This window comes from Sus scrofa, chromosome 17 (assembly GCF_054392235.1).
Source record: "Sus scrofa isolate SSC_HxYL_T2T_F1_AM1 chromosome 17, Sscrofa_HxYL_maternal_Yorkshire_Landrace_v2.0, whole genome shotgun sequence".
In the NCBI taxonomy this organism is placed as follows: Eukaryota; Metazoa; Chordata; class Mammalia; order Artiodactyla; family Suidae; genus Sus; species Sus scrofa.
Window position 1 is genome coordinate 56,252,182 of NC_139399.1, and position 25,417 is coordinate 56,277,598.

The following is a 25,417-nucleotide window of genomic DNA, read 5'->3' on the forward strand; positions in this document are numbered from 1 at the left end:
TGTATATGTAAGCTATATTATTAACTAATAATATATATTATTCCATTTTTAAAGGAAATAGGCTCAGAGAGGGTCAGCAACATGCCTAAGACACACAGCTAATCTCAGGGCTTAGAGGAGATGTGACGCCAAGTTTGCTGAAGTCTGAGGTTGTGTTTTAATTTTTTTAATTTTTTGCTTTTTACCGCCACACCCGCAGCACAAGGAAGTTCCCAGGCTAGGGGTGGAATCGGAGCTGCAGCTGCCGGTCTCTGCCGTAACCACAGCAATGCTGGATCTCAGCCGCATCTGTGACCTACGCTGCATCTTGTGGCAATACTGGATCCCCTTAACCCACTGAGCGAGGCCAGGGATCAAATCCACATCACCATGAATACTAGTGGGGTTCTTAATCCGCTGAGCCACTATGGGAACTCCTGAGGCTGTGTTCTTAGGCACTTTTTTTTTTTAATGGCTGCACCTGCAGCACATGGATGTTCCCCGGCCAGGGATCGAATCTAAGCTGCAGCTGTGGCAACACCGGATCCTTTAGCCCACCGCACTGAGCCAGGGATGGAACTCACACCTCCTAGCTGTTGTAATAGGATTCTTAACCCACTGTGCCACAGCGGGAACTCCTCCGAGGCACTATTTTGCTAAACCTCTATGAGCTTAGTTTCCTCAGCTATGACACAGGTACAATCAACTCCTACAGCACTGGGTTCTTAGCGATTAAATGACTGACGCGCAAGGCCTAGGAGGTGCCCAGGGCACGTCCATTCTGTTCCCTCCCCATCTCCCTTGTCCCCCGCACCCCAACGCTTCCCTGGGCAGGGGGAATGGTGGCCCTGTTTGCCATCTCCCCAAGGACAAACGTCTCTATCCCAGGTCCGGCAGCGTCTGGCACACGGCCAGCACTCAGTGAACGCTGCAGAGCCGGATGGATGGTGGGGGCGTCCCCACCCTCGGCTCTGGACTGCAAACCGGGGACGCAGCTCAGTTCATCAATAGTCCGTGACGCAGAAAGCAGCGGTGAGTGCCACGGAGACAGTTCTCCTGGTGGCACGTAACTCTACTCTCGAGCCACTGGCAATTTTACGTTTTCCCCAGCAGAATGGAGCAGAAACAGATGGAGGTGATCCCCTGAGCCCTCCTGGCGGAGAAGGTACCAGAAGGAAGATGAAGGTATTCCAGGTCCAGCCCGATGTCTCAGGTTTCTCCCACCGGCAAACCCCAGCTCGTTCTTATCCCCACCAAGCCCCTGACTGCAGACATCCTTGTATATTGGGGGCATGAACCTCCCTTTCACCGTAGGCCCCCGGAGAGGCCAAGAGGCGGTGGGCACATAAGCACTTAAAACCCGAACCTGCAGGTCAGCTCTCCTCCCCTCCTCCCTCCTCAGCAGAAGCCCTGAAGCTGGAGGCTTCGTGGGGACAGATGCCACAGCCTTGGAGAGACAAGTCACATCCTCAGCTTCCTTCAACCTGTGCGAGCACCAAGTTGCCATGACGACGCTGCAGCCCTGAGATGCAATGGCTGCAGACAGCATGGGTGCTTCCAGGGCTCAAAGCTGAGGGTGATGCTGTCTGGCCCAGCAGGCCAGGCGACTGGGTGGGCTGGGTGGGGGAGGGGGAGAGGGAGCCCTCCTCTAGGATTGGCTGGTAATTGCCACTAAGTGAGGGGCTGTCACTGAACCCAACATGTGAGCGGTGGGGGCCCCTGGCTCCACACCCCATAATTACTGCACCAGACAGCACACTTGCTCCCTGTGCGGGGAGAGGTGGATGGAGGCGGAGAGCAGACAGGAAGCTCTCATCCACCTGAGCCAGCAGGGCTCTGGCAGCCTCTCCTGCCGCCCAAGCATCCTGCATCCCAAGCAGCCCCCTTCTTCTGGTCCTCCCCACGTCACCCGGCGTCGTGCGCCCTCTTCCTTAATCCTAGCTTCTGAGCTCACAGAACCCAAGGAGGGCAGAGGTACAGGAACCAGCGAAGATGCCACCTCAGGGGAGCCCTGGGTGTCACAGTGCCTGCAGAAATCTGCATTGTGAGGCTGAACTGGTGGCCGGAGACCTCGGTTCTCATCCCGCCTGAGTGCAGAGGCTCTGAGGACCTCAGGCTAGTCCCCGGCCCCTCCTGGGCCTCAGTTTCCCCAGACACAGGATTGAGAGTGGGACGCAGTCATCCTGAAGAAAGCTACTGCGAGGGTTGGCGACGACGTAGAGCCAGCGGGCGGCCTCCTGGATTTGAGGGCCAGCTCTCAAGGAACACAGCCACGCCCTTCCGCTTCTCTGTCTCTGCCTGTGGCTGCTTTCCCGCTACAACAGCAGGCTTGAGTAGCTGCGACAGGGACTATATGGCTCCCAAATGGGAAATATTTACTATCTGGCCCTTTTCAGAGAAAGTTTGCTGACCTGTTTCTAAAGCACGAACACTCCCCTCGGCTTAGTGGACTGAGCAGACATGGCTCTGATCTGATTCGAACAGCTCCTAACGAGTCCCGTCTGGGTCTCCATCGGGACCCCTGCCTGGGCTTGGATGGTGGTGGCTGGTAGCGCAGGTTGGGGATCCGAAGTGTGGTGCGATGGCGCCACCTGCTGTGAGTGCCTAAAAGCTCCCGCAAGGCAGGGAGGCCAGGCCTCAGCCCCGCTGCACCTCAGCGCTGGGATCCCGCCGCTTCCCTCTCCATTTTATAAAGGACTGCAGTCTCCAGGGGCAGCGGGGGGACACATCCAAGGGGGTAAGCGAGGCCCAGGTCCCAGATCCACATCCCCTTCTTATAAGTTCCAAGGACAGGCGCGGAGGCACCCAGTCCTGGCTGTGCAGCCTGTTGTGGCCACTCATTTAGGGCTTCAGTTCCACGGCTGTTAGAAGGATTTTCCAAATCCATACATACATGACATTTACTCTGTTACCCATACTGACTCAGTCTTCAGAACAATTCCGAGGTAATTATCCACGTTTCACAGATGAAAAAACTGTGGTACAGAGAGGTTAAGTAATTTGCTTAAGGCCACACAGCTAGTGACAGAGTCAATGTTCAGATGAGGCTGTGAGAGCATCAAAGGCCCCAGAATGTGATACTCGGTACCTATTAAATTTTCCTGCCTGCAGGTGTGGAGGGGCCCCGAGAGGGCACTGGGGCTCCGTCACCTGAAGAAGGCCACGTGGGCAGGGAGGGAAGGGGAGAGGCCAGGCCCATGCCACCCCTCCCGCCCCCACACCTCCAGGCAAGGCAAGGCGGCCAGTGGACCGGAAACCCTTTATTTCCAAACTATAAATAGATCTGCTCTCTGGGAGCAGATCTCTGCTCTCCAGGTGACCAGGCCCCAGCGTCTCCATCCCCCATTTCTAACGTTCTGCAGTCCACACCCTGTCCCCTTAGCAACCCGTCAGAACTGCAAATCACCATCCTGGCGTCCGGGGCCTGGCGGGCGGCTGAGAACAGCCCACTCCCCTGGCCCGCTGTGACGCCAGCACAGCTCGGGCCCCTGCCCCGGGCAGCTCCGAGAGGCCGGCCCGGGGCTCACCCATTTGAGCAGCTCCCTACCCTGGTACCACCACCGCGCGGTCACGTGCTCTCCGAGGCCCAGCCCGGGAGGCGCCGGGCCCCCTGCTCCCCCGACAGGCTACTGGGTCCCGGAGCGGCCGAGGCGTGTTAAGGTTGGGGAGTGGCCTGCTTCTAAGCTGGTGCCCTGGCTGGTCACTGCTGCCCCTGGGCCACAAAGTACTCCTCCTCGTTGTCCTCCTCGTCCGGCTGGCTGGTCCGGAGCAGGAGCTCCAGGTCGGGGTTGGAGCCCAGCCCTTTCAGGGACTTAGGGGCGCCATCACCTGGGGACAAAAACAGCCAGGTTACAGACCCAGCAACGGGTCTTCTTGCTGGGCCCCACTGTGAGGGTGTGCTGAGACACCCAGGCCCCCACCCACCTCCTGGAGACGACCCCTGTGGCTTTAAGGAGTGGCGGTGGCAGAATCACCAGGCAAACTTCCTGAGTTAGAGGAACAGCTAGTACAGAGGCAGCTGGACTGTGCAGACAGTCGCCAGACTGGAACTGCTCTGGGAAGTCGAGAGCCAGCCTCCCGGGGGGCTGGGTGAACGGGAAGGCAGACTGTCATCAGGAGTCGGGCCTCCGTGGGGACAGGGGGAGGCTGTCATCAGGAGTCGGGCCTCCGTGGGGGCAGGGGGGCAGCTTGGTTACCTCGGGCGTGCAGGGCTTTGAGGGCCACGTGCAGGGATATCCCCGAGAGGCAGAGGGCGAAGCCCAGCCAGTTCAGGAGGCTGATCTGATCGCCCAGCAGATGAGCTGCCAACAGCAAAGTGCAGACTTCCTGCGGGCAGAGAGGCCGGAAGGGGTCATGCTCAGCAGGGGGAGGTGGCCCCCTGGCAAGCAGGGTTGGGGGGGGGACGGGCACCGGTGTGCCCACAGGGTGGGGCCAGACCTGCCAAAACTCCCACGGACCCCCACCTCGACTCTGCCAGGCAAAGGGGAAAGCTCCCCTGGGCTCGGGGACCCAGGCCTGCCTGTGACACGTTCCTCCCTCCATGACACTGAGGTGCAGCAGGGGAGCTGCTTTTCACAGAATTCTGAGAGGATTAAGAGGCAAGCCACATGTTGGGCTGGGAGCAATGTTGTCAAGCCCACCGCTGTGTCCAGAGGATGGAAGGACAGCTGCCCTTCCAGAAGACACCTGAGGATGAAGAGCCCTCTGCTACCACGAGGGAATGCAGTCACACTGGGCTCTACTGGACACACATTGGTCACGGGGTTCTTGGTCCACACTGGCTACAAATGGGACCAGTCCTCATTCTGAGAAAGATAACTTAATGGCTCATTTTTTGGTTGGCAAGACCCTTGGGGAGCCCTGTGCTTCTGGTTTTAGGCCACATGCCTCTAGTACCAATTTCTGCCCAGTCCACGGCCCTGGAGCAGGAAGGAGTGAGAGATGGTGAGAAGCGAGGGCAAGTGTGCTGCTAGGCAGCAGTAAAGGCAGGACTGGCAAACACAAGGCACGCATGATACAAGCATCCCTTACTGTGCTTGTGGCAGACATTGCCAATCAATCCCAGAACCCTATACTGTCGAGTATGGCTCAATTCTGGCTTCTGGCCAAGGCCCGATGATCCGAGCTGGGATTCGTGGTAAAATGTAAATGTGTCGCAGGCCCAGTGGGGTCAGACCTGGCTTTGAGCCCCAGCTTGGCCACCTCCCAGCTGTGTGTCCTTGGGTATGAGCACCTCTTCATGCCCATGTCCCTGTCTGTGGAGCAGGGATGGCCACCCCCACCTCACAGGGCTGCGCTAATGACAGAGGCAGCGCAGGCAAGGGCACAGCACAGCATGCAGCACCCTGGCAAGGCACTTCCGTCTTCTCTGCAGGGCTCTGGGGAGCAGGAGCTGGGACACCCTCAGGGGGCTCCCCCCCCAAGACAGGATTGGGGTCACCCCCAGACTGTACCTTAAAAATGCCGGCAATGGAGAGAGTGAGGCTGGAGGTTCTGGAGACCAGGAGGAACTCGGAGAAGCCCAAACCAAAGGCGAGAATCCCGCCAAGGAAGAGGCTCCCCAGAACCCGCAGGAGCAGCCCGGTGTCCTGGAAACGGAAGATTTTCTCAGATGTGGACAAATGGAGACCTGAAAGCAATGGGGGGAGAGAGCGGGAGGCCAAGTCCTGGGTGTGCCCGCCTGGGCGGCCTCACCCTACCCGGGCGACCAAAGTCTGCCTCTGCTGCACCACCGCACAGAGGACCTGCCACCTGTCTGAGGCCCTGAGGGCAGGGACACGCAGATGGCCTGGGACTTGGGGAAATCAGGGAGGCAGTGACGGCTGCCAGAGAGCCCTGGGGCGATACAAGCCGGAGATCCCAACCGGGAGAGACGGGGAGGTGCTTCGGAGCCTCCAGGCTGACATGGTCGGTCAGGGCTGGCCCCAGCAGAGGCAACCGGGGTGGACCTCCCCGTCTTCAGCAGGGGGTGGGGGAGGGTGACGTCACGTGGCCTTGGCAGCTGTGACACCCAGTGGGCCAAAGAGAGGCGGGGCAGCCCACCATGTGAGGCCGGCCAGTGCCCCAGGCCACAGGACGACCGCCTTAAATTGCAGGTGGGCCACCCATAAACAGGGACGGAACTCTATCCTTACAAACCTTGGCCATTTAATCGGGGTGGTGCTATTACGTAGCTGTGGGGTTTGGCCGAGACACGTCCCCTTTCTGGACCAGTTTCCCTGCTGATAAAATGAAAGGGTTGGGACTAGACAGGACGGTATAATTTGATGACTAGTTTTCAAAAATGAACACTCCCAACAAAGACAGGGCAGGACCACAGTCCCCTCTTCCAGAGACACTCGCAAGGCAGCCACACAGCAAGGTGGGCTTAGACTTTCAGAGTGTTCCTAGCCCTCCAACACCGCGCATCTGAGAGAATGGGTCTTTTTTTTTTTTTTGCTTTTTTAGAGCCCCACCCTTGGCATATGGAAGGGTTCGAATTGGAGCTACAACTGCCAGTCTACACCATAGCCACAGTGACATGGGATCCAAGCTGCATCTGGGATCTATACCACTGCTCATGGCAACTCTGGATCCTTAACCCACCGAGTGAGGCCAGAGATTGAACCTACGTCCTCATGGATACTAGTCGGGTTTGTTACCGCTGAGCCACAATGGGAACTGTGAGAAGGGGTCTTTGGGTTCCTCCCTGCAGGAAAGCCCCTGGGGGAGCAGCAGGTGTACAGGTCAGCCCTGGACGAGGAACAGTGGACACGTGTGGGAGTGGGAGGCTGGCCGGGGACTTGGAGATTTTGGAGGGAAGCGCCAAAGAAATGCAGAGTGACAGTCCCCGCCGGGCAAACGGCCTCCCGATGTAGGCCATCTTGTCTGGTGCTGGGCTCAGCAGTGCTGCAGAGGCAGAGGCTTCGGCAAATTGAAGGGAATTCGGGGAAGAGCAACATAAGTAATGAAGGCGCTTGGGGGATTAATTTACCAGAAAAGATTAAAGGAGCTAAATCCATGCAGCTTTGCTAAGTGATGACTACCAGGGGCTTGCGGATGAGGGTTTGCAGAGATGGGGAATGGTGTAAACACCGGGAAGGGGGGGAGAGCGTGGCGTTCCGTGCAGGGGGCACAAGGAAGGAATGGAGAGATTTTAAAAAGGAATGAAAAAATGAGGCTGCAGAACAGAAGTTTCCTGGACAACGGGGCTGCGGAATAATTTTCTCAGAAAGGTTTGAGATGCTTCACTGCTTGAAACTTAAATGGATGTGGGACAGAATTCTCTGTAATGACCCCGAGGGCAGAAGGGACTCTGGGAAGAAGGATAAACAGGAGACAAAGACTAACTCCAAAACACGGGGGAAAGGACGGCGATGGCTCACCCCCACCCCTGCCTGGGAAACTCTCCCTGCCTCCTCCCTGGGGATGACAGCAGAAGGGAACTGCTCACGGGCCAGGCTCCTGAGTGCCACCCCCACCTCTGTCCTCGAGGCGCTGGAAATGCACACCAATCCCACACACACCTCCCCACGCCTGGACCTCCTATTCTCACTTCCTGGGATGCCCGCCCCCATCAGGGTGTCAAAATCCCATCGATTCTCCGCAATGCAGTCTGGGAAGCCTGCCTTTCCCCCCACCACCCTGGCATGAGGTTTGGGAGGAGGGACTCCGAAGCCAGATGCTGGATCCACATTCAGCTCGTTTATGAACCGGGGGACCTTGGGCGAGGCCACCTCTACTTCTCTCCGCCTCAGTTTCTTTTGCCTATGAAATGGGGCGGTCATAGCACGGGCGCATGGGGCTTGGCGGGCAGGGGGGAGGGCGGTATTAAAGGAGTTACAGTGTTTACAACGATGAGAACAGCTCTGGCATAGAGCTCTCTGCATTCACCGTTATGACCGCCTCCTGTGTTTCACATGCATTTTCCATGTAGCATTGATCACGCTGGAGTCTAGCCATTTGGTTTAAGTGTCAGCTCCCAAACCAGGCACCGCCTGGGAAGGGACTGCCATATCTGATCTCAGCAACCTTTGCAGCTTCCAGTGACAGGCTTGGAGCAGGGCGGGGGACCCGCTGCACCGAGGTGCCCCGAGGTGGAGGACCCCACGTACCTTCAAATACAGCAAAGAGAGGGAACAGCCCCAGAAACATGAGTGGCTGCAGGTGGAACATGGTGTCGATGGGGTTCTGGAGCCCTGTAGGAGGCGACACGGGTGAGCTGTCGGGCTGGCCCGGCCGGTCTCCGACCTGCCTGGCGTCTGGGCCCCTCACTCACCAAGTTCCGCCTTTTGCAGGAGCATCTGGGTGAGGGTCCAGCGAATGCCGCCGATGAACGAGGCACCCAGCACCAAGGCAAAGCCCTCGACGTTGAACTGCGTGGACTTGTAGGTGAACATGAAGAGGCCTCCGGCGATGAGGAGAACCACCAAGACCAGCGCCGCTCGCTGAAAGGACGGGAAACCGCTGCCGCCAACCCGGGGTTGGGGGGGCGGGGGCCTCACGTTCATCGTGTCTGGAGCTTGGGGGTCAGCAGCCATCTCAGCTGCCCCTGGGGCAAGACATCCTTCTGCCCAGGGGTCCTGGATAGCCCCTTCCCACTGATGTATCAGGACTGACATCCAGCTGGCATGGACCCGACCTCCCGAAGCACTATGGTGCTTTCTCACAGCTGTCCTAGGTCCCCACGTGGCCCTGGAGGCGCCCCCAACCAGCAAACAAAGGCCTCTTGCTGCACAGCAGGAAGCCTCCAGGACCCGCTGCCCCAGCCCTCGTCCCTGACCCCGTCTCCTGTGCTCAGTGCTCCTGCCACACCAGCTTCTAAATAGTCTCAGTAGGGCCCTGTCTGGGTCCTTCCTCGGTGAGTTACTGCCACCTGCGCTGGGCTTGTTCCCTCCATCACATGCTGTGACCAGCCACTGCTCAGATTCCTCTCTTTATTCTTAGCATTGGTGGGAGGAGGAGGGACGCAAGGAGAGCTAGGCCTCACCAGCTCCTCCAGCTTGAAGATCAGAGAGAAGATCAGGATGAAGAGGACAGCCGAGGACTTGGTCATTGTGTACCTGGAAGGGAAAATTACCCACGATGCACTGCTGGAGCCCGCGCGCCCAACCACTGCCAAGAGAGGCGCCCACGGCACAATCAGTGGGCTGGAAAGGGCCGGGGGGGGGAGACCCCTGACTTTCCTGAGGGCAGCAGGGTAACCAGGATACAAAAGACCAAAGGAAGGCAGCCCAGGTCTTCTGGGTTGATAGGTGACCTTTCATCGCAAGAAATCTCTGACTAAGAGGCCTCTGATTATTACCAGGGAACAAAAGCTGCAGGTCTGACATTGAGCTTAGAGCCCCATTATTCACCTACCCTGGCGGGTGGGGGCAGGAGAAGCGGGGAAAAGAGAAGGCAGAGACTGTGCTCGCTGAAGCGCAGAATCAGCTGGAAGAAATAGCTGCCACCTGCCCCCACCCCCGCCCCGTGCCCCTCTGTCCCCTGCCCTGTCACAATGCTGGCTGAGCCCCGGGCTTGCCTGGGCCTCCTGGCAGGGAGGCACAGCGTCCCCTCTGTGCCAGCTTTCTGCAGAGGCCGTGACTTCCAGGAGAGCTGCTGGGAGCCAGGGGGGCGGAGCGAGCAAGGGCCCATCCTAGACCCGCCCCCTGGCCCCTTGGCCCCTTGGCCGGGTAGCTGTGTGCCTGAGCCCCAAGGCAGGTGGCAGGCGGGCGGCACCGGTACTCACAGCGAGACGGTGATATAGAGGAAGCTCCAGTTGGACAAGCCCACGTCGAGCGCTGTCGCCAGTGCTGTGGAGACATGGGGCACCCGTGGGACCACAGCCAGGCCAGGCCGGAACAGATGTGCCAGCGGCGCACACACTTCTCTGAGGTGCCTGAGTGTCCCGTTCTGGCCTGGATGCCCTGGCTCTCTCTGGGGCTGATGAGCCCTCCTTTCTACCCAGTTAACTCTTGGCCGTGCCTGCAGCATGCGAAAGTTCCCTGGGCCAGGGATCAAACCTGTGCCAAGGCAGGGACAGTGGTGGATCCTTAACCCGTTGAGCCACCAGGGGACTCCTCCACCCAGTTACTGGAGGGTTAACCCCAGACTTCCCAAAAGGGGAGGGGGCTGCTCCAGCACGAGGGCAGGTGGCAGTCTACTCTGAATGGCTGGGACCTGTGTGGTCCCCACTTGTTGACAGTTTTGAATGTCCCCCGGGAGAGGGGAGGGGCGTTAACCTGATCTTGCCGAGCCCTTACTGGCAAACTCTTCAGAATGGCTCCCACCTGCCTCAGAATGAAACACATGCTCGCTGCTCGCTGCTGCTCTCGGAGGACCCGGTCCTCCAGGATCTGACCCTGGACCCCTCTCAGTTCGCCTTTCTTCTCACCTCCTCTCAGCATCTGGGGCACTTTCAGACCTACCCCCCCACCATGCCCCTGGCACCACACTCTCCCAGCGCCTCCCCCCACGGCAACTCAGGTGTGCCACTTCCCTCCCAATCTCCCCAGCATCCCCTTGCACACGAGGGCAGGGACTAGGCTCTGCTCACTGCCATCTCCAGGCTGTGGTGCCCGCTCAGGGCACGTGCATGCACAAGGGTGAGGGAACTGCTAGCTGAGGCGCAGCAGAGCCTCTGGGGCGCTGGGGGTGGAGGGAGGAAGTGGGAGGGAGGATGGGAGGGAGTCAGGGGTGGAGGTGGGGGTGGGAGCGCAAGGGGGAGGGCCTAAGCTTCAAGCCCGCAAGCTTCCTTTCTGGGCCTCTGGCTTTCCTTTCAGGATCCGGCCCCCTCCACCCTGGGGCCAGCCGCCTGTGGGCACATACCTGTGGGAGCTACTCTTCTGAGGTAGTCGGTCCAGCTGAGCACCACGCGGGCCCTGTGGCTGGAGCATTGAACCAGGGCCCGCGACAGGGCGGAGAACAGGAAGATCACGGCCAGGTGCAGCATCGTCATGAACAGGGGGAAGTGGAAGCTCTGCGGGCAGCCGGAGCACGAGGGCGCCTTTACAGCCCGCCAGCTCCCGAGGGCTCCCCACCTCCACCGGCCGGAGGAGTGAGGAGGGCTCGGCAGCGTATGAGGGGCCTTGACCCATATTACACTCGCCCCACCGCTGGAGGTCACGCAGGCAGCAGCAGGCCTAGCTTGGTGCCACCTCTGTCACTTCAACAGGCCCCCAAGCTGCCTGCTCTGGCCCCTCCCAGGCAGTACCTGCATGGCCCGAGCAGCTCATTACCAGGCCAGGCCTGTGCTGCCTCAGGCCCCCGAGGGTCCCCAGCTCCTCTTCGGTGGCTCCCCCTTTCCTGATCTCCCCTCCATCCAAATATTTAAGGGCCGTCCCCTCACTGGCGTGACCGGCTTCCAGTCTGCTTAGGTGAGGCCCGTGCCTTCCTGCTGGTCAATATCGGGGGGCGTTGTGGCCATGGCGGCGCCCCCGCCCCGGGGCCTGGGCCCTGCGAGGTCCCCGCGGTACCTTGGTCAGCCACTTGTTGTAGAAGGTGATGCCGATGGAGAAGCAGTAGTAGAGAAGGACCAGCCCCAGCGTCAACACCGCCCTCCACAGGAAGGCCACGTCGAGGGCCCACCTCCCCATCCGCGGAAGCGGCAGCTCCCCAGCTCTGGTCCGTGGGGGCGGCGCCTCTCCTGAAGACGGCCGGCCAAGCTGGGCCCACGACTCTCAACAGGAAAGTCTCCCGGCTGGCGCGCTCTCGGCCTCCATGATCCAGGACTGTCTGCTGAGCCCCAGGCACTGTCCTCACCTAAGGGGCTGGTGGCCTGAGCCGACCCGCTCCATGATCCACTGCATACACGGTTCGCCGGACCCCAGGGCTGAGGCTGGAAAGATGGAAAGGCCGGTTCGGTGGCTCTGGCAACGGGGAGGGGGGGACCCCCCCCGGACTTGTCACTCCCCAGCCCTGCTCCTGAGCAGAGCGGGCAGGACCCCCGGAAGGAGCCCGCCCCGCCTCTGGCCCAGAGGCTCACAGCTCCCCATCATGGCCACTCTCCTGTCACCTCAAGCTGTTCTCCATGAATTTCCACCAAAGTGACCTTTTAAAAATGTAAATCTGATCATGTTGGATCAGCCTGCAGCCCTTCCTTCGGTATTTCCAGGGCTCTTAAGATAAAGACCAAAAACCCTTCTGGCAGCTAAGAAGTCCTGTCCAGCCCCGCTGGAGGGCTTTCCTTTCCCCAAACACACCCGCCCTTTCCTGCTGCTGGAGGGAGCCCAGCCTTCATTCTTTCCTCTTATCTTCGGCTCAAACGTCCTTTCCTCAGGGAGCACGGCCCCTTGATGGGTCCCCCTGAGATACGGCCTGCTCCCCTACTTTTCCTCCATGGCACTTGTGCAAGACCTGATGATCTGAGCACCGGCTGGGTCCCCCGGGAGGCTGTGGGCTCCACGCAGACAGGAGCCCCAGCGGCCACGTTAGCTTACAGCCACCTGGCGCCCTGGTCGTTCCCCGTATGGTGTGACGGCGCAATGCAAGAGAGAGGGCACGTGATTTTCAGGAGACTGATTTGGTCTTTAGACGTTGAAAATGAACCAGAAAACCCACACCTCCTCTGCCAGCACCTCTAACAGCCACTCCCATAGGGGCGGTGCCTGCCTGAGGGTCTGGCCAGAGGAAACCAAGGAAACCACTCCCTGCCTCCTGGTCGACCCAGCCCAGCCTGATGAGTGGGGCACGTGGGCTCTGGGGGACCAGGAGGAGCCGGGTCCTGTGTTACCCACACGCTACTTCATCTGTGCGTCCCTCCTCCCCCCATCTCCTCCTCTGAGCCCTTCCCACCCAGCTGAAATGCCACCTCCTTCTGGAAGCCTTCCTAGAACCATCTGATCAGACAGAGCCTGCTCCCCCACCCCCAGTCCTTCCTGAAGGGAGAAATGACATCCAGTTCTGTACTCTGGAACCGGCTTATCATGTCCCCTCCCCCAAGGCAAACTGGGAGCAGGCACCAAGCTTTGCCTGAAGGACACCCTAGGCTGGGGTTCTCTTCGGGGACGCTGGAGCCCTGTGGTGTTTGGGGCGGGGGGGGGGACTCTCCTAGCTTTCAGTGAGTGGGGACTCCAGGGGGAGAGACCACAAAACTAAGAATTGTTCTGCATCCTGCATAAGTTCAACATTCACACTGGCGAAAGATCTAATTATAATGTCCTGCATCCAGAACCCAACTCTATTTCCCCTGTTAACACAGAGCAAATTCTCCATGGTTCTACCAGGCATGCAAGTGTCTAAGAACACCACGTACACTCAGGGGAGGTTGAACTGTTTTTGATAAAACAGTACCACGAGTTCCCGGCTGGGGAAAACTACATCACGTACGGCCATGGTTTGCCAGCTGCCAGCACAACCGGGTTGCAGCTGCAGGCCTCTGCATGGTGGCTTTCACGCTCCCAGAGGTTCTATGAGAGGTGAAAGCACGGACGGTTTCACAGTTGCTTCTAGGACTGGGCTGCCCAGGAACTCACATACTGAAACGCATTTTATTTTACTATCAATTACTTTCCTTTTATTTCTCTTCTCTATTATGGCTAAGGCATCATCAATTTTTTTTTTAATTCTGTGTGTAGATCGTTTTTATTCACCATAAATTTCATCTGAGGATAATAAAGCGGGGGTTGTTAAGGAAATATCTGTCGTTAAAAAGAGGGTGCTGCTTCCAGTGGGCTGAGAACTGCTGTGCTAGGTGGTCTCAGGCGGTCCCCTTCCTTGAAATGCAAGCTCACATCTCCTTGAAGTGGCTCCCTCCCTCTGACCTCCCCATCGGCTCCAGAAGAATATGCACTGCCTCCTTATCCTTTCTGCTTCGATGTCTAGCATCAGGCACCTTGGACCAAACCTGTTCAGGACTGACTCCTGTTTCCCAGGACTCATCCACCCTCTGTCCAAATCTTCCCACTTCAGCCAGCAGCACCAACATCTGGTTGCTCCGGCCAGGATTTTTTTGGGGGTGTGTGTGTGGGGGGGATACATCCTTGGCATGTGGAAGTTCCTGGGCCAGGGATCAAAGATGAGCCACAGCAGTGACAACATGAGATCCTTAATTGCTAGGCCACCAGGGAACTCCCAGAAATCTTGTCCTCATCCTTGACTCCTCTCTTTTCCTTGGCCCACATTCAATCAGCAAATACTGCCTGCTCTATCTTAAAAAAAAAAAAAAAAAAAAAAATCCCATACAGGGTCCCATCTCCTGACCGCCACCACTAGGCTCTGAATCACCATGGTCCCCCCCCCACCCCAAACACACACACACAACGCACTGGTCTCCTCTGTGGTTCTCTCTGCTGCCTGCACCTCCACATCAGACTCCTGCTCACACAGCTAGAGTGGAGCACATGGGCACCAAATCCACATCTAAGAGAACTCCAGGCCCGTGCACCTTCCTCTCTACAAACATTTCTCAGCTTTGGAATGACTGACACTTGGGGCCAGATCATCTTCTTTGGGGAGATGGCCTGTCCTGTGCATTGGAGGATGTTCCACTGCATCCCCAGGTCTCTCCACCCTTGATGCCTGGAGCATCCCTTCCGCCTCATCCCAAGTTGTGACAACCAACAATGTCTGCTAAATTTCACCTGGGGGACAAATCTGCTCCCTATTAAGTCTGACTGCTGACATCCCATGGGCAACCCCAGGGCATGCCGGCGCTAAGACTGCTGTCCCCTTCCAAGCTCCCAAGCTGGGGCAGTCTGCATCCTCCTGGGAATCGCCTTCTGGCGCCTTCTTGCTTTTGGTGCGGTTCCTGCTCCATCACTGCCATGCTGTCCCTCCACTGTTCAAATCCTACCCTTCCTTCCAGGAACCAGTCCAGGTCCCCTCACTGCAGGGAGTCCCCATGACGACGGGAGCCCCCAAGGAGCACCTTCTCAAAGTTAACAAGCCTTCTAATTGGTATCCCTACTTCCTCTTCGCCCTCTATGGTCTGGAGTTCACAGTTCAGCGGGAGGGATGGCTTCAGCACAGAAAACAGACCAGGCCCTCACTGGCCCAAGAGGAAGGCCTCCTACCCTCTGGCCTCTGCCCACATCTGCAACCTCATTCTTCCCTCCCCTCCTTTCTGCCACGCTGGCCCCTGGTCCAACACAAGCCTGTGTGCTTCCTTGCATGTGCTGTTCCCTCTGCCCAGTACACTCTTCCACCGACCTTTGCTTGGCTGAACCTCCAGGGGTGTGGGTAGGGGACCCTCCTAATCCTCGTGGCACCTCCCACTGCCTGACGTTTCCTCATTTGCCTACGTGATTACTGTTCATCTCCAACTCCCACCCCACGGCGGGATGCGGCCTCTCCAAGGGCAGGGCTGGCTCGGCGTGATGCCTGCCTGGGTCACGTCTCGGGTGCTCGGGAAATGCCGGGGGGTGGAGGGAGAGCGGAGCGCGCGCGGAGCCTCGGGCTCCTCCAAGACGGGGACACCGAGGCCCGGGAGGGGCAGGTCCCCGGTGGGCCCCAAGCTGTGGCACGCGTTGCCAGACTGGGACCCCGCTCCCAGTCCTGCCCGGGTCCCCCCTCCCACCGACCCCGGGAGCGCGCCGAAGGCCCGCCGCGCGCCCACTCACCTCGTAGCGGGCGCTTGGGATTCCTCCTCCCGGAAGTGCGAGGCCGAGCGCCGCCACCCGCCCGGGGAACTTCTGCCGGAAGCCGCCGAGGGCGGGGCGGGGCGGGGATGGGGGCGGGGCGGGGGCGGGGCCGAGGGCGCTCTGCGGAGACCCCGTGCAGCGCGCCCTCGCTCTGCTTCACGGGTTGCTCCCGGCGCCCCGCGCCGAGCAGGGTCTTGGGCTGTGGTTGTTTGTCTCCTGGGTTCCACCGGGGTCTCGGCCTGGAGCCCCGGTGCCTCCTGCAGACCCCTGCGCACCTCTGGCAGCCAGAAAACCGTCAGCTGCTTACAAATTAAGTATTTACTTTCTCCAAGCTAGTGCTGGGCAACCATGGAAACACTAAGCTCTCTCCTGGGCTTTTTCTTCTGGGAGCTCAAGCCAGCTGGGGAGTGATGTTAGGGGCTTTAAATATTAGGACTTAGAAGATCCATGAGAGGTAATAAATAATAAACATTAAACATTTTCTGAATGCCTGAACCTTTAAAGAATGATCTCAATTTCAGTGAGTCGGAGAGCATCCCAGACTGAGGAAATAAGGAGGCCAGAAGAAGACTGGAGCCTGGCTTGGAGCCCACTTGTTTATAAAAAAAACCATGGTTGGAAAAGTAACCAAGGGGCAGGTTGCAATGAGCCCAAAAATGCCAGTAGGGAGTTGGGATCCTCCTCATCTTGCAGGATGGATTAAAAGGCCGAGAGCATATGGAGAGAGGGAAACATTTGGAGGCTAGGGCAGGCTAGGGTTGCAGATTGAGGCCCAGTTTGGGACTTTTTGCCTCCTAGATCTGTAGCTCTAAGGCTGGCTGCAAACAGGAGTCCTTGCAATGGACTCAGCTGGGCTCCCTGGCCTCGCTGAACAGAAGGATGGAGGCCAGAGTGTCAAAGCAGTTCATTATGCAAGCCGCTGCTGCCCAGCCCCACCAGCTGGCATCACGCAGGCATTCGCTCATTCAGCACTTACCATCACCTACAATGGCACCCAGGCTCTGGGCTTTATTCAGCCCCCAAGGCTGCATGCACTTGCTGTGCCTTTTGAAAGTGCTGATTCTCAGCCTCTTCTCCCTCAGAGGCAGGATGCAGTATCTACATCACCGCCCTCATTCTAGCCTCCCAGCTACCAAGGCTGAGGTTTGGAGCTACGGCGTAAAACACCAGCTGGTAGGCTGGGCACCAAGCATCGGCAACACACAGGGTGAAGAACTTGCCTTTTCTGTAAGGCATGAGGACTGGAGCTGTTCCTGGCTGTGTCCCTGGCAGGAAGAAGAGGGAGGACATGTCCACGCGGGTGTAGAGTATGCCTTTTCCTGCTGTACCCGGCAGGCTTGAGCAGAAAGCACTTTGTCTTGGTGTGACAGTCTGTGGCATCATTAACCAGCAGGGGTGTGTGTGTGTACCCGCGTGCACGCAGGCATGAGCTTGGTGGGGGCAGAGTCCTTGAAGAGGAGGAAGGGACTCTTGGAAGGGACTCTTGACGGCTCCAGTTGGAGCTCGCTAACATCTCCCAGACACACTGCAATGAAGCCTTGTCAAGGTGAAAGCTCCCTTGGGCAGGGAGCAAGTACAGAGAAAGAGCTGTTAATAGGAACGAGTTTGTACATGAAAGAGTATTTATTGAAAACATGGTTACTGACAGGAAGCTCCCAGCCACTCAGGTTACAATCTTAGCCCACAACTGGAAGTGTTACCTTTTTGTTTTTTGGCCTCCCATTTTATTTTCCCTCCAACATTCCATCCTAGGATAGGTAGATCTTATATAAATATATATACACGTCTGTATAAGTATGGCCTATAGTAAAGAAAATATATAGTACCCTCTTCATTGGGCAGTACCCACCATGCCAGGCTACCAATACTGAATGCCCCTGTGTTTACACGTGGCCAAGGAGAGAGGCTGTGCGTGTGGTTTACAAGCGCTGCAGCACCAGGGAAGGCCCACTGGCACAGCTGTGGCCTTGCCTGGCCCCAGCCGGCTCCCTGAAATCAAAGCCAATGGGAGGAACCACAGCGCTGGGCCAGAGAGGAAGGACAGGCAAGCCTCCTGAGTCTGGAAGGCCAAAGGGAAGCAAACGGGAAGGCTGCCATTCAGGTTAGGGGGCGATTTCTCCCCGAAGAAGGAAAAGACAAAGGGGGGGACGTGGAATCTAGTGACCTCACCTCAGTCTGGGCCGAGGCCACATCTAGGCTTTCCCTGTAGAGTCCCTTGAGACTAAGAGGGTGGGACTTAGCCTGCTTGTCTCTGACTTGCCAGGATGAGCGACTGAGGCCTTGTAGGGAGAAATGTCCATCTGCCCACCCAACTGTGTGAGCAGGAGGATCCGGTGGCTCTGGAGACCAGAGATGTCAGAGCCAGACCTCGGCGGCGGCAGCAGCAGCAGCAGCAGCGGCAGCAGCATGATGGCCTTGGACGAGGCCAGGATGAGCCCTCACGAAGACGGCAAAAGCAGGGGCAAGGCATCTACTACGCAAAGGCCGAGGCCTCCACTTAGATCTGAGACACAGGCACGGGCTCCCAAAGGCAGCCTCCCCATGGCTCTCAACACGCTCAGCACGTGTGTCCTCTGCAGGCAGCCTGTCCTGGGCCAGCTCTGGCCCACATGGAGAGCCAGCTGACTGGCGAGCGGGCTCAGTTAGAAAAGGTGAGTGGCTGTTCTTAACTCCAGCTCAAGAAGCAGTTTCTTGGCCTGGAAGGCAAGGGCGTGTGCTGTTCATTCCTCACGGCCCGATCCCAAGCTCCACGGTGACGGGGCGGGCAGAGCACCCGCCTTCACGACTCAGAGTGGACAGGGACCAAGAGGAAGCTCTGGGTGGTCCGAGGTGGGTTTGAGGAGTGACTGGCATTGACTGGCCACCACAGTCACTACAGATTCTGTACAAGCAAAAGACAAGGCACCAGACTGTGACTGTTTCTCCTGGGCCCCAAGTCCCTTGCTGGGTGCCGCTGACTCTGGCTCTGGCCTCAGCCGTAGTGATAGACGAAGTCATAGCTGCTGGGCTCCTTGGGCACCGGCGGAGGGGCCTCGGGGATCTGGATATTCTCCAGGTCCAGCAGCCGCAGCTTCATCTCCATGCTTAGCAGGGTGTCCAGGTCACTCTTGGTCAGCTCGCTGGACATGTCCTTCCCCAGAAGGGCACTGAGGCCATCGATCCAGATGCAGTACTGTGGGGAGCAAGTTGCAAAATGTCACCTGGTGGCCCCTGGTCAATGGGAGGTCCTGCCAAGGTCCCTTTCCTAAGAGGGCTCACGCCGTCTCTTGGGGCCTACTCGGTGCAGGCAAGGCTGATCTGGGATGACAGCAAAGATGAACTGGGAGGTGAGAGAGACCTTTCGGTTTTTCTAAGAGGTTTACATTTAAACTCCCTGAGACAATTTGAAATGGGATTTTAATTTTTTTAATTTAAAAAAACTTTTTTAGCCACATTCGCAGCAAGCAGAAGTTCCTAGGCCAGGGATCGAACCTGCACCGTATCATTGACCTGAGCCACAGCAGTAACGACGCTGGCTCCTTAACCCACTGAGCCACCAGGGAATTCCGAAGTGTGATTTTTAAAAAGGGAATGAATGCAAAATAAGAGCTACCAACAGGGATACCAAGTATCTGAAACTACCCGAGAAATTTGTAATAGTGGGCAGAAAATACATATTAGGTGAAAAAAGCAGGACACAAAAGAAATTACTGCAGTCTCAATTTTGTTTTCAAAAAAGTAAATGAAAACAAACAAAAAAAACCCCCAAAACCCAATAAAACTCAATAGATGTTAAAAATAAGTGCTAGAAAAGTTGAACTTGAGGGTCTCATGATAAGAGGAAATAACAGAATTCTCATCCTTAACCCATCCTTCCCCGCTCCTCTTCCCATCCTTCCTGCTCCTCCTGTCCATCCTTCCCCATTCCTCTTGTCCATCCTTCCTACCTCCTGTCTATCCTTCCCCGCTCCTCTTGCCCATCCTTCCCTGTGCTTTTGCTCACCTGTCTCCCACCTGCTAGTTCTTCATTTCTTCCCAATAAAACCCACTGGCAGCTCAGGCCCTAAGTGTCTTCTCTTCCAGAAGTCCCATCTCCAGTTCCCTCCAATGGCTCTCAGAGCTCACCAGACATGTATGCTCTCAACCAGTTACTTTTCATTATCTGTATCTTCCAGCGCTACAGATGAACCTCTAGGGCCCACATCAGGAAGACCAGACCCATCCGGCTTCAAAGCCTAGGTCAGACCCACCACAGCATGTGTCCAGGGGCCCCAGGAGGGAGCATCTGTCAAGCTCACTTGGGTGAGTGGCCACACAGAAACTGAAAAGAGAATTTTCCTAGCATCCGGCAAATAAATTATCCTCAGCTGACCCTGTCTTTCTAACAGCAACCTGCTGTTGCTGCTAAGAGTGACCGGGAGAGCCCAGCTCAGGGGGGAGGAGCCCCAGCGCGGCAGATCCTAAGTGTCAACAGCCTTCGTGACACTGTGCTGCCATCCCTGTTCTGCCCACTCCCCCCAACACCCCCAGGTGCAGAGTCACAGAGAGGGCTCAGCTGTCCAAGGGAGCGCCACACTCTTCACCTCATACTTATTAGGTGCAATGAAGTTTAAGGTCTCATCGGGGTCATACAGGATGGAGAAAGCCAATTCCAACACTTCCTAAAGGAAGGAAAAGGGTTTCAGTTATTTGGAGCCATTAACAGAATGGCCTGAATTCTACACACCAAGATCTTGGCCAAAGTCCTTGTACCTTGGGACCATCACCGAATGTGCTGATTCAGATGTGATGTCATCAGGGTCGCAGGGCTCGTGCGTAAGTGTGACTAGAGATGAGGCCAGTGATGATCAACCTTCACTTACCCACTCCCCACACAATCATGCCTAGGATGTGGTGACACTTTTTTTTCTTTTTTCCAGCTCCTCCTACAGCATTAGGAAGTTCCCGGGCTAGGGGACGAATCAGAGTTGCAGCTGGAGCCTAGGCCACAGCCACAGCGAGGTGCATTGGTGACTGCACTGCAGCTTACAGCAACACCAAATCCTTAACCCGCTGAACGAGGCCAGGGATCAAACACGCATCCTCACAGAGACAACTTCGGGTCCTTAACCCACTGAACCACAATGGGAACTCCTGATGATACTTTAACGATTGGAAAAAGCCATTTCTCAACACTCAGAACCTCTGAATGTCAGAGTCAATGACTGCATATTACCCTAAGTGTGTGTGTGTGTGCGCGTGTGTGTGTGTATGTGTGTGTGTGTGATATATCTGGGTAATTAAAATGAAAGCTGTAATGGTTTAAAAAACCACCACAACGAAAATAAACTGTAGCCAAAGATGGGACAACCTGAGCATCAACAATATACCTGTAGTGGACTGAAACAAATGTAATAGGCCTTTTAAATCCATGAGTTCATAATAATACTAAAAATCGAAACAAAATGCATGTACAAAATGGGTCACTGATGGATGATGCCAGGGAACTTCATGGTTTTAAAAGTAGGTACATAAGAGTTCCCATCGTGGCGCAGTGGTTAACTAATCCGACTAGGAACCATGAGGTTGAGGGTTTGATCCCTGGCCTTACTCAGAGGGTCGGGGATCCGGTGTTGCCGTGAGCTGTGGTGCAGGTCATCGCAGATTCGGCTTGAATTCTGAGTGGCTGTGGCTGTGGCTGTGGTGTAGGTGGGTGGCAACAGCTCCAATTAGACCCCTAGCCTGGGAACCTCCATATGCCACAGGAGTGGCCCTAGGAAAGGCAAAAAAAAAAAAAAAAGTAGGTACGTAAAAGGAAAGAATCAAGCATTTTCCTTCTTTCTTATATAAACTGTACCACTGGGAAACTACAGTAGATGATGGCAAGTTTCTCTATAGAGAAGTAGTTCAGCTAATGATAAAAAGGGATGACTGCACTATAATACTAGTTTGCAAACCTTAACTTACTAATGAAATGAGGCGCTGAGCATCACGAGTCTGCTAACATCACAAAAAGAGAGACGGCCAGAGTTATGGGCCTCTGGATAGAATGTAATACCATCTAGGAAGGAGTCATGCCAAAACAAAAACGTCAAGCCTGAACTGGATCAAGCCTCTAGATCGCTCTACCAATTTACAGATCTGGGACAGAGGCACGAGCTAAACTACACCACGGGGAGACAGTCAGCAGATTTCAGACTCTGAGAAACTATCAAACAAGCAACCTGGTTTCTTCAACTGATAAGCTGCAGAGAGTGGGAGGAGGGGGAGAGCACGAGAGGACGGAAAAGACTGAGGGGGAATTTATGAAGTAGGAAACTTAAAAGATGAATTACAACGTGTAAATCCTATTTGGATTCTGATTAGCAACAAAATGGGTATGAGTGTGTGTGGATGTACATGTATGTGCGAATACACATACATATATTTTTATACAGAGAAACTATAATATTTTTAAGATAATTAGTGGAAAATCAAACATCAGTGGGATATCTGACACTAAATAGCAATCTTTTATTTCCTTTTAGGTGTAAAAATGGTATCGTGAGTATATTAGAAGAGTCGTTACAATTTAGAGACACATTCTAAATATTAATCGATGAAATGATAAAATACTTGAGATTTTCTTCAAAGTAATAATGGGGAGGCACAAGTGGACGGGGAGACTTCACCCCGGTTGTTGAGGCCGGACAGGGCATGTATGGGGGCTCTATCTATTCTGGTTTCTGTCCATAGTGTTTTTAATAAAATATTCAGGAATAATTTAAGGAGAGAGAATGGGCGAGAGGCCATGCACCTAGAAAGCAACCACCACGGACTGCTCCCCAGGTGTCACGGTGACAACAGCTCAGACCCAGGCCTGCCCCTCCACTCACCTTGTTCTGTTTCAGAGCGCTTTTCTCTTTCATGTGGGGACAGTCTTTCCCAGTGACAATGGCCTTAATGTCTGCAACAGGAACTGATACATGAAAGGACTTAGTTTTTGGAAGCTTTATGCTGCAAGTTGGTCCTCGCATCAGTGCTGGAAGGGAAACTGCAGCCCCCAGACTCACGGGGCTGTACGCGCTCAGGGAGGGTGGCCTGGGTTGGCCCCTCCTCCGTGGCCACCGTGCATGGCCCGTGGCTGGCGGGGCTGTGTCAAGTCTAACTGGGGGTCAGTTCGGGGCTTTTGGATTGTCTCCCTAAGGAACAGGGCCTCAGACACTCACCTCACTTCTATCTCGCGGTAATAAAGATGACAACGGACACCGTAGTAATTACTCTTACTCCCTGCCAGCCACTGTTGTAAGTGCTTTACACAGAGGACTCATTCAGTCCTCGGACAAGGGAAATGTGGCTGTTATCCTCATTTTCCAGAAGAATCCAAGGCAAGGGGGAGAATTAACTTGTAATTCATTAGAATTAAACTGCAAAGCCAGGACCTGAACCCAGGCAATCAGGCTTCAGAGCTTCTGCTCTTAATGAACCAGTGCATTGTTTTCCATCACCCTTTACAAATCTGCAAACCCACTCACATCTGTGCTCTCACTGAATTCTCCGGACAGCCCCGTGCGGCAGGCCAGGTGCAGATGTCCTCTGACCGAGGGAGAAACAGCTTCAGAGAAATAACTGGCCCAAGGCCAGATGACCAGTTTGAAACAGCCAAGACTAGAACCCAGGTCTCCTAACAGCCTGTCCAGCTCCCAAGACATCTCAACAGAGAAATAAACCTACTTTTCTCCTGCAGGGATTCGAACGTCACCTCCCCTTGAGGGTTGTCATCCAAGTCTCCGTAGTGCAGGACCTTGTGGTTCAGGGCCAACCGGCAGTACCAGAAACGTTCTGGAACACAAGGGGGGCCAGGCAGGTAAGCAAGGACAGTTCTGGGACAAGCCTGGGCACACGAGGGGCAAGAAGACGACTTGATCCCAGGCTGCTTCCTGCAGGGACTGTGCAGCTGCTCCGGGCAGTAAGGACAGAGAGCCCAGCGCCCAGGCCCCGGTCTCACCTTGCCTTCGGCGATTCCCAATCTTTCGGAAGCTGCTGCCCTCACAGAGCCGGTTCAGGCGCTGCTGCTTGATCAGCTCAAGGATCTCGGGCTGGATCTTCTCCCTGAGCTCCCTGGGGCGGACATGCGCCGGAGTAAGAAGGTCAGGGGACAGCAGAGCTTCTGAAGGGAGGCAGAGCTGGGGCTGCCCCCTGCCCTGGCCTGGACTTACACAATTGGCGGGGACTGGAAGTCATCCTGACTCATCCTCTCTGACTGGCGCAGGCGCAGAATCTCAGAGTAGCTCAGGCTCCGCAGTTTGCTCTTAAACTGGTCCAACGAGTTGGGTTTGGAGGGCAAGGCTCGGGTGATCTGCTCTCGGACTACCTGCATAACCTGAGAGGAGACAAGAAGGCGGCCCTGCTCCGGTGAACGGGCACCAGGCTCTGTGCGCCCCCGGGGCCTGGGCAGGGTAGGCACCCACTGGGTGTGTAAGAGCTTGGACTCTCTCAGGCATGCCTTCCTGGGCAGATACCTAGGACAAACGATGCCAGATAGTGACAAAGGCTTTATTTCTCACATATTTCAATTGTCACCGGTATGGTGGAATGAGTGTAGGCTGCTGGGGCCAGAGATAAATGGGTTCATACCCTCTGTGCCTTACTCTGTCCCTTGAGTGAGTCACTTAACATCCTCAGGCCCCACCTACTCATCTTGAAAGAGAGACAAAGGAAGACACATCTGACAGAGCCCGCCGTGAGGACTGAGATGCTATGTGGACACACAACGCCTGGCACGCTGGAGCGGCACAGCGCAGTGTTCACGGTACGTGTGACTCCCTTAAACAACCACAGCTAAAGGAAGAAGCAGGACTCCACCTGCACATCCGGTCAGTGCTCCACCAATGAAGGAAAAATCTATAGGAAAAAACAAAGACTAGAGGGAAACACATAAAAATGGTTGTGGTTGCTGGGTAGAGGAATTACAGATAGCTTTGTTTCTCTTTATATTTTACGAATTGTTTGCAACGAGATGAGCAGCTTCAAAAGAGCCAAGTCCCAGATCAGCAGCTCTCGGGGGCTCGCAGTGCTGTCCGGAAAGCATCGGGGGATGACTGCTGTAGATGCCCCAGCATGCATATCACGCTCTCTGCTCCTTGATCTCAGCTGACAAAACTGCAGCTCTGCCTGCAGAGGAGCATGCAGCAACACTGGGAGCAAGGCTGGGTGGTATGAGAACCCGGAGCTTCAGCCCCCGACCCCTGCTCAACACAGCGGTTCAGGAATCCCGATCTGATCACAACCCCAGAGCTGTGGCCACATAGATCTGAAGACACAGACACTAAATTCTTGCCTTGGGGCAGCTTATGAGACTACCTTGCTGGAAGGAGCCCCAGGGGGACCCAACAGGGAAGATGGGAAGGTTGGGTGACGACGACCTGGCGCCAAGACCACCACGTGCCAGTGATCAGTAAACCAGAGCTTTCACTGCTACACTATTCTCCTGTCCAACAGGAAGATGGGAGGGGCTCGGACGGGTCCACTGGGCCAACGAGGGCCCAGGGCACTACGGGGGAGACACATGCTCAGGGCTACTGAGGGGCTGAGGCTCTCAATGCCTTTGTCTTGTGACACAGAGTCGCAGAACCCCATGGGCTTCCAGCTCAGGGATTTCCTCAGGCTCTGGCCTCCTGTCACGGGCTGCGCTGGGACGGCTCAGCCCTGGGCCTCAGAGCTCTGCCACACGGACCTTGTTGAAGTCCTCGGCTGTGGCCCTCATCTCCTTCCAGGTCTTGTTCAACAGCTGGATGCAGATTCCAAACAGCTCCTCGAAGGCTCGGTCATGGGTGAAGAACATCGGGTGGTAGTCGTTGCGGCCTTCGTTTGCTGTGGAAGAAGAGAAACCTGGGATCCTCCGCACCGAGGTCCAGGGGAGCTAAACCAGACTGCGGGCCGGGCCTGGTGAGGGTGTGATG

General features: G+C 56.1%; 2 protein-coding genes across 24 annotated transcripts in view; both read right to left on the bottom strand.

Annotated features, from left to right (window-relative positions):
- SLC35C2 (solute carrier family 35 member C2) lies at positions 1–15,536 on the bottom strand. 7 transcript variants are annotated; one of them, XM_085002636.1, is made up of 11 exons: positions 15,498–15,536; positions 11,415–11,776; positions 10,768–10,918; positions 9,689–9,752; positions 8,948–9,020; positions 8,237–8,405; positions 8,073–8,156; positions 5,433–5,608; positions 4,176–4,305; positions 3,904–4,064; positions 1–3,807 (listed from the first exon to the last, which is right to left on the bottom strand). In XM_085002636.1, exons 2-10 carry the CDS (start codon positions 11,532–11,534, stop codon positions 3,928–3,930), a joined length of 1,104 nt encoding a protein of 367 aa, XP_084858762.1. In that variant the 5' UTR covers positions 11,535–11,776; positions 15,498–15,536; the 3' UTR covers positions 1–3,807; positions 3,904–3,927. The 7 variants fall into 7 exon arrangements, 5 of the variants coding, with proteins under 5 accessions (XP_084858762.1, XP_084858763.1, NP_001172088.1 ...); XM_085002637.1 differs by lacking the exon at positions 15,498–15,536 and adding an exon at positions 12,295–12,408 and having other exon boundaries at positions 3,225–3,807; XR_014831717.1 differs by lacking the exon at positions 3,904–4,064 and having other exon boundaries at positions 5,433–5,567.
- Positions 15,537–17,122: 1,586 nt separating this feature from the next.
- ELMO2 (engulfment and cell motility 2) overlaps positions 17,123–25,417 on the bottom strand; it is a 40,968-nt gene continuing 32,673 nt past the window's right edge. For all 17 annotated transcript variants that reach the window (XR_014832461.1, XR_014832460.1, XR_014832462.1 and 14 more), the window contains 7 exons: positions 25,192–25,328; positions 23,675–23,838; positions 23,464–23,576; positions 23,190–23,297; positions 22,352–22,434; positions 20,081–20,158; positions 17,123–18,690 (listed from right to left, as the gene is read on the bottom strand). Coding sequence is in view for 13 of the 17 variants with exons in the window: in XM_021078300.2 (XP_020933959.1) it covers positions 18,490–18,690; positions 20,081–20,158; positions 22,352–22,434; positions 23,190–23,297; positions 23,464–23,576; positions 23,675–23,838; positions 25,192–25,328 (884 nt within the window). In the remaining 4 variants the exon portion in view is untranslated. The remainder of the gene's footprint in view (positions 18,691–20,080; positions 20,159–22,351; positions 22,435–23,189; positions 23,298–23,463; positions 23,577–23,674; positions 23,839–25,191; positions 25,329–25,417) is intronic.